General features: G+C 49.1%; 1 protein-coding gene across 1 annotated transcript; it reads right to left on the bottom strand.

Moving 5' to 3' along the window:
• Positions 1 to 5,361: 5,361 nt before the first annotated feature.
• LOC143961783 (tripartite motif-containing protein 60-like) lies at positions 5,362 to 7,512 on the bottom strand. Its single transcript, XM_077471119.1, has one exon. The coding sequence runs from the start codon at positions 7,505 to 7,507 to the stop codon at positions 5,930 to 5,932; it is 1,578 nt and encodes a 525-aa protein (XP_077327245.1). The 5' UTR covers positions 7,508 to 7,512; the 3' UTR covers positions 5,362 to 5,929.
• Between the last annotated feature and the right edge of the window lie 256 nt (positions 7,513 to 7,768).

A 7,768-nucleotide genomic window follows, 5' to 3' on the forward strand; every position in this document is an offset into this window, starting at 1 on the left:
ACTAAACTAGGGATGAGCCGAACACCCCCCTGGTTCGGTTCGCATCAGAACTTTCGAACGGACCCCAAATTCGTACGAACCTTAGAACCCCATTGAAGTCTATGGGACTCGAACGTTCAAAATGAAAAGTGCTAATTTTAACTGCTAATATGCAAGATACTGTCCTAAAAGGGGTTTGGGGACCTGGCTCCTGCCCCAGGGGACATGGGTCAATGCCTAAAATGTTTTTAAAAATGTCCATTTTGGCGGGAGCACTGATTTTAATGACGATTAAAGTGAAAAAAAAAGTGAAATATTCCTTTAAATATCATGCCTGGGGGTGTCTATAGTATGCCTGTGAAGTGCCACGTGTTTCCAATGTTTAGAACAGTCCCTGCACAAAATTACATTTAATGGAAATAACATCATTTAAAACTGCTTGCGGTTTTAATGTTATATCTGGTTCCTGCAATATGGTTGAAAATCACTGAGAAAAATGGCATGGGTAGCCCTCCCTGCCCATTACCAGCCCCTTTGGGTCTTGTACGATATTAAGGGGAACCCCGTACCCATATTAAAAAAGGAAATACGTGTGGCCCCCAGGCCCTATATACTCAGAACAGCAGTATACAGGCGGTGCAAATAAGACAGGGACTGTGTAGGTTTGTTGTGTTAAGTAGAATCTGTTTGCAATTTTCAACTGGTACATTTTTAAAGTGTAGCTCCAGTCAAAAAATCTATTTTTAAGCTTTTTGGAAAACATAGGGAAGGGTTATCACCCCTGTATAATTTGTTTTGCCGTCCGTCTTTTTTTCATATCACTTGCTGTTTTCTCCTTCCATTTGCAAGTACGAGATGTTTGTAAGTTGGATCTTTGAAAGTAGGGGCCTGCCCTATATGCTCTGCAGAAATGGCGGAACAAGGTGTTGGTTTTGCCACAACATTGTAAGCCCTCAAAGTGACTCTTGGTGGGCGCTGGAACGCCCTGCTATGAACAATTATATCAAGAATTGTAATTACATGCCATTGTTGAACAGTGGTAGAAAAATTGACCTTTGGTGGTTGTGGTGCTGGTGCCACAATACTATAAGTCCTCACAGTTACTCTGGCTGGGCACAGGAACGGGCCCTCCTGTGAAATATTATATCAAGAATTGTAATTGCATGCCCCTGTTAAACAGGGGCTGAAAAATGATGCCTTAGGCACTGGTGCTGGTGCCACGACACTGCAACCTCTCACATATACTCTAGTTGTAGTGCAGGAATGAGCCCTGCTGCAAAGCATTGCATCAAAAATTGTAATTAAACGCCCCTGTTAAACAGGGGCAGAAAAATTGGGCCTTAGGCACTGGTGCTGGTGCCACCACACTGCAAGCTCGCCCATATACTCTAGTTGTAGTGCAGGAATTAGCCCTGCTGCAAAGCATTGCATCAAAAATTGTAATTAAACGTCCCTGTTAAACAAAGGCAGAAAAATTGGGCTGGTGGCATCACCCAGAACCAAAAATGTTCTTCCAACATATCAGCGGAGGAGGAATAGGATAGACAATCAACATAACAGGACAGTCACTCAGCATCTTGAAGGGATGTGATATTTCTAAAAAAAATTATTCGGTTACAACAGCTTCAGGTGCTTGGTAGCTGTGGGTGATCCAAGACTGATTCATCTTGATGAAGGTAAGTCGATCAACTGAGTCAGTGGACAGGCGCACCCTGGGATCGGTAACAAAGCCACCAGCAGCATTAAAGGTGCGTTCCGAAAGAACGCTGGATGCAGGACAGGCCAGTAGCTCAAATGTATACTGTGCAAGCTCTGGCCAGTGATCCATCCTCAAGACCCAGTAAGCCAGAGGATTTTCGGTTGGAAAGGTGTCCAAGTCTGACCTTGCCCCTAGGTATTCCTGCACCATGTAAATCAGACGCTGGTGATGGTTGCTGGAACCGATCATACCTTGGGGCTGCCGACTAAAAAATTGTCTGAAAGCATCAGTCAGACTGCCACCTTCTCCACAGCTCCTTCTGACCGATGCCTCAGCAACACGTTGTCCAGGAGCAGGAGTTTGTAACCTCCCAGTCTCTGGGAACGCGTTGCACAGACCTTTCTGCAAGGCTTCCCGGAGATATTTCATCCTCTGCTCCCTCTGCGACAGCAAGATAAGGTCGGCAACCTTACCCTTGTACCGTGGATCAAGGAGAGTGGCCAGCCAGTAATGGTCCCTCTCCTTGATCCGAAGAATACGAGGATCCTTCCGCAGGCTTTGCAGGATCAGGGAGGCCATGCAGCATAGGTTAGCTGAGGCATTCGGTCCGGGGTCCTCTGGGTCACTAAGGACAACATGATCCGCAGCTACCTCCTCCCAGCCACGTACAAGTCCACGGGTTTCTTGGGACTGTAAATCATCCCTATAAGACTGCTGCTGCTGCTGATGCTGAGTGCCAGCCTCCACCTCCATGCTGACACAATCATCCTCCTCCTCCTCCTCATCCTCTTCCTGTGTGATGGGTGGAACAGCAGGAACACCGTCTGGATAAAGGGGGCCTTGAGAGGCAAGGAAGTCCTCCTCTTCCTGCCTCTGTTCTGCCTCAAGTGCCCTGTCCATTATTCCACGCAGCGTATGCTCCAAGAGGTGGACAAGAGGTACAGTGTCACTGATGCATGCACTGTCACTGCTCACCATCCTTGTGGCCTCCTCAAACGGTGACAGGACAGTGCATGCATCCCTGATCATGCCCCACTGGCGTGGTGAGAAAAAACCAAGCTCCCCTGACCCTGTCCTGGTGCCATAGTCGCACAGGTACTCATTGATGGCCGTCTGCTGCGTGTGCAGCCGCTGCAGCATGGCCAACGTTGAGTTCCACCTGGTGGGCATGTCACATATAAGGCAGTTCTTGGGCAGGTTCAACTCCTTTTGGAGCTCAGCCAGCCGAGCACAGGCATTAAGTGATCAGCGGAAATGCACACAGACTTTCCTGGCCTGCTTCAGGACATCCTGTAAGCCCAGGTACCTGCCCAAGAACCGTTGAACCACCAGGTTAAGGACGTGAGCCACACAGGGCACATGGGTCAGTTGTCCCTGTCGGAGGGCGGAGAGGAGGTTGGTGCCATTGTCGCAAACCACCATTCCTGGCTTAAGCTGGCATGGCATCAACCACCTATCGGCCTGCTCCTGCAGAGCTGACAAAACATCCGCCCCAGTGTGGCTCCTGTCCCCCAAACAAACCAGCGCAAGCACGGCATGGCATCGCTTTGCCTGCGTACTTGCGTAGCCCCTGGAACGCCTACGGAGCACCGCTGGTTCTGAGGACAGAGCACTGGAAGAGACCATGAAGGAAGAAGAAGAGGAGGGGTGGAGGAGAGAGGTGTGTCACAACCAATAGTAGCATTTTGGAGGTGTGGTGGCGGAACAACCTCCAACACTACTGCACCTTGTCTTGCATCCTTCCCAGCTGCCAGAAGAGTGATCCAATGGGCCGTGAAAGACAGGTAACGTCCCTGTCCATGCCTGCTGGACCATGAGTCAGTGGTAATATGCACCTTACCGCTGACCGCCCTGTCCAGCGAAGCAAGGACATTGCCTTCCACATGCCGGTAGAGAGCCGGAATCGCCTTCCGTGAGAAAAAGTGGTGTTTGGGGACCTGCCACTGAGGAACCGCACATTGTACAAACTCACGGAAGGGGGCCGAGTCTAACAACTGAAAAGGCAGCAGTTGAAGTGCTAGCAATTTAGCCAAGCTAGCATTCAATCGCTGGGCATGTGGATGGCTGGGAGTGAACTTCTTTCGCCGGTCCAGTAGCTGGGGCAGGGACATTTGCCTGCTATAATCGGACGTGGGTGTACTGCTAGCAGAGTGCCCGGAAGCACTTGGCTGTGACACACCTAATTCTACACCTTCATTCCTCTCAGAGCAGGTTTCAGAGAGGACTGAAGGTCTAGTGGGGTTGGAGATCCCAGCTGATGAGGAGCAAGGAGAGGTCCACTTTGTTCTTTGGTGTGGGTCTTTGAGGTACGCTTGCCAACGAGCTGCATGGCAGGTCAACATATGTCTGGTCAAGCATGTGGTGCCCAAGCGGCTGATGTCTTGGCCACACGAGATACGCTTGAGACATATGTTGCAAATAGCAGAGGTGCGATCTGATGCACTCGTCTCAAAAAAGGCCCACACCAAAGAACTTTTAGAATAACGTGCAGAGGCAGCGCCCTGCACAGGCGGAGCACTGTGGTGTGATTCAGTTGGTGTGCTGCCCCTAAGCTGGCCCCCGGAGGACATCCTGCCTCATTGGATATGTGCCTCCTTCTCCTCCTCTCTCCTACCAGGCACCCACGTGGAGTCAGTGCCCTCATCATCCCCTTCCTCTTCATCGTGGAGCAAACCTGGCAGTATGCTGCAGCTTGTGGAACATGACTGCCAGATTGCTGTCCTTCTTGAGCATCCCCTCTCTCTGCGTTCACGCTACTGCCTTCCTCTAGCTGAGTATCATCATCAGAGCCTACAAAACACTGGGCATCCTCCTGGAGCATGTACCCAACACTGTGCTCAAAGAGTTCAGGAGACTCCTCAGGAGGACGTGGTGGGTCTAGGGAAGGAGTCACTGATGATGACATTGAGAGGAGGGAAGACGATGTGCTGGCAGCTGCTTTGCTAGTACCCTGACCTTGAGCCTGGGTGAGAGAGGATGAGGAGGATGAAGAGGGCTTGGTCATCCACTCTACCAAGTCGTTGGCAAGATATCTAGCTATATAGATGGATATAGCGGTGTATACTGGGTTCAGGGCGCGCAGACAGCACGGACAATCTCCTACAACTGACTGCAAGCTCTATTTAAAACGAGCAAGATAGCTAGCTATATAGGTGGATATAGCAGTGTATACTGGGTTCAGAGCACGCAGACAGCACGCACAATCTCCTACAACTGACTGCAAGCTCTATTAAAAAAGAGAAATACAGCTAGCTATATAGGTGGATATAGCGGTGTATACTGTGGTCAGGACACGCAGACAACAACCACTACAGAAGAGCAAGAACGAAAAATCGGCCGATAACGATCGGTGTGTACTGTGTTGAAGGTACACAGAACACCCACTAACTCCTACAGACGCCAACACACTACACAAGGCCGATGGCGCAGTGCATTGTGGACCGTGAGCGCCACATGAATTTGGTGCGAACGGCCCACAACGTTCGGAATTAGCCGAACGGGCGAACAGCCAATGTTCGAGTCAAACGGATGTAAGACTCGAACACGAAGCTCATCCCTATACTAAACATATCATTCTTATTTCAGTCTGTGTTCCTGTTGGAGAGTTCTCCTCATTTCCTGTCTAGATAAATGTCACCGGGACAGGAAATGAGGGGAAATCTCTGTAATGGAGCCCAGGATAGAAGAAAAACACTTGACAGGGGATCTAATCCTGACCCACTCTGCCTAAAAACAGTCTGGGCTCTCTGATCACATTTTTTCTTCCAGTAATAAATCTCTAGATGACGTCTTCATAGATTTCCTCTCAGATTGTTCCATTTATTTCCATCTCTTTGTAGTATAGATTGTATGGAGGGGGAGGGGCAGAGAGGAGAGGTGACCCCATCCTGTCCCATCACTGTGACCCCACCCCCCTCTAAGTCTGATCATGGCTGCCCCTCCCCCCACACACAGAGGGATCACATGTGGGGGAGGGGGAGGAGTTGGCTGATGTCAAATACCGTGACAATAGATAGATAGATAGATAGATAGATAGATAGATAGATTTCTCACTGACCAATAGGAACATGTTATTGTTACTCCAATAATTGAACAGATATTCTACCCAATCACAGCGATCAGTAAGAAATCTCACATTTATTTATAGTAGAAAAACTTGCAGGAAGCCCCGCCCACTGCTATATACTATTGGATGAATATTAAATGAATTACCCTCCTTCTTCTGACATCATCAGACTGTGGGTGGAGTTCTCACATCTCCCGCCTCCCCCCACATATCTTTATACAACCTCTCCATATATATATCCCAGCATGGAGGGGCTCAGTGAAGGTGGTGGTGACGGTGTGGAGGTGTCGGATCGGGTCACACAGATCATAAAAGGAGATCCGCCCGGCCTCATAATCCAGATATATCCTGACTCTGTTACTGGAGAGATTGGTGGCTACGAGGATATCTTTACTGTAATGTCTCACGGAATACTTTTTACCAGTCTTGACCAATCCCCAGGACTTCTTATTACTTCCCATCACTGACTCCCCTCTCCTCCCTATACTGGAGTAACACATCCCAACTATCCAGTCTTCTGACCCCCCGACATCCACTTCCCAGTAATGTCTCCCTGAGGAGAAACTCCAACTGCTCAACACCTGAGAACAGTAGAATCTCTCTGGTGTTTCTGGTTGATTCGGCTCTGTATCTGACCAGGATAGAGTTTTCCTGTCATCTGATATCTGTAGATATTTACCAGCTGTGTTTCCATCCAGTAATATGTCTGCAGCTCCCTGTATATAGAAGTATACATTTACCTCTGTTATTATATCAGATAAACCTGTGTGTAAGAACCCCGCCACATCCAGACCCCCTCCATCACGGAGGAGCTTCTCATATCTCTTTCTGTCCTCATTATCTCCATCCTCAGTATCACACAAGTCACCTGTGTCTGATTCCTGTAAGACAGTCAGTGGATCCGTCACGTTACACAGCTCCTCAATGTGACGCAACTTCCTGGACAGCTCCTCCTTCTTTATTTCCAGATCCTGGATGAAGTCCAACATGGAGATGGAGATCCGCTCTGCCCTCCTGGAGATTTCCCTCAGGACTCTCTTCTCCAGGTCTTCCAGACGTCTCCTGAGATCTCTAAACAGGGCAGTGACTCTCTCGGTGTCACCAGCGGCTTCTTCTTCTACTTTCCTCCGATGTTCCTGCAGGCTCTGGACTCTTTTCTCCGTCCTCTCTCTCTTTGTCAGACGTTTCTGCAGAACATTCCTCAGTGTCTTCTTCTTCTTCTCAGAAGCCTTATCCAGTGTCTCCACCCGGTGTCCCCGATGTTCTCCAGCCAAACTGCAGGACACGCAGATAAGGGCGTTATCTTTGGTGCAAAAATACTTCAAAACTTCCTTATGGACGGAGCATTTCCTGCTCTCCATGGACAAGGTGGGGTCACATAAGACGTGTTCTGGGGACTTTTTGTGGACTCTCAGGTGTTTATCACACAGAGAAACCTCACAGTGCAGACAGGATCTAACAGCAGGTACAGGAGAGTCCACACAGTGAGTACAGAAGACCCCGGACTCCTCTTGATCTTGATGAGGAGACAGGAAAGTCTCTGCTATGTTACGTAGTGTTATGTTCCTGTGCAGTGCAGGCCGATCCGGAAACTTCTCTCTACATTCAGGACAGGAATATCCTCCAGACCCCTTCTGTGTATCCAGCACACCATCAATACAGACCCGGCAGAAGTTGTGACCACATCTCAGGGTTACAGGATCCGTATAAATGTTCAGACAGACGGAACATTCCAACTCAGCTCTCAGATCACCAGACGCCATCGCTGACAGCACGAGAGAAACGAAACTGAAAGTCTCTGACACCGGAGAGGAATGTGGATGGGGGAGGGGTGACGTCCTCCTACACAGGGTGAGGCTGGATGAATATTATAGGACACGGAGATCAGAGTACAGAAGGGAGGAGATTCGTTTTGCAGTAGTAATGAGAATTATACCTCCCAACATTAGAAGAGAGAAAGAGGGAAAGACGGATGTGGAGAAGACATGCGGAGCACTAAGTGCAATGACATGAAAAGTGGAGAT

Source organism: Lithobates pipiens, unplaced genomic scaffold (assembly GCF_037356315.1).
Source record: "Lithobates pipiens isolate NorthernLeopardFrog02 unplaced genomic scaffold, aLitPip1_a1.2 Scaffold_8, whole genome shotgun sequence".
Lineage (NCBI taxonomy): Eukaryota > Metazoa > Chordata > Amphibia > Anura > Ranidae > Lithobates > Lithobates pipiens.

Coding starts and splice junctions, on each gene's coding strand:
- LOC143961783 (XM_077471119.1), bottom strand. CDS start 7,507: ATGGCGTCTGGTGATCTGAGAGCTGAGTTGGAATGTTCCGTCTGTCTG.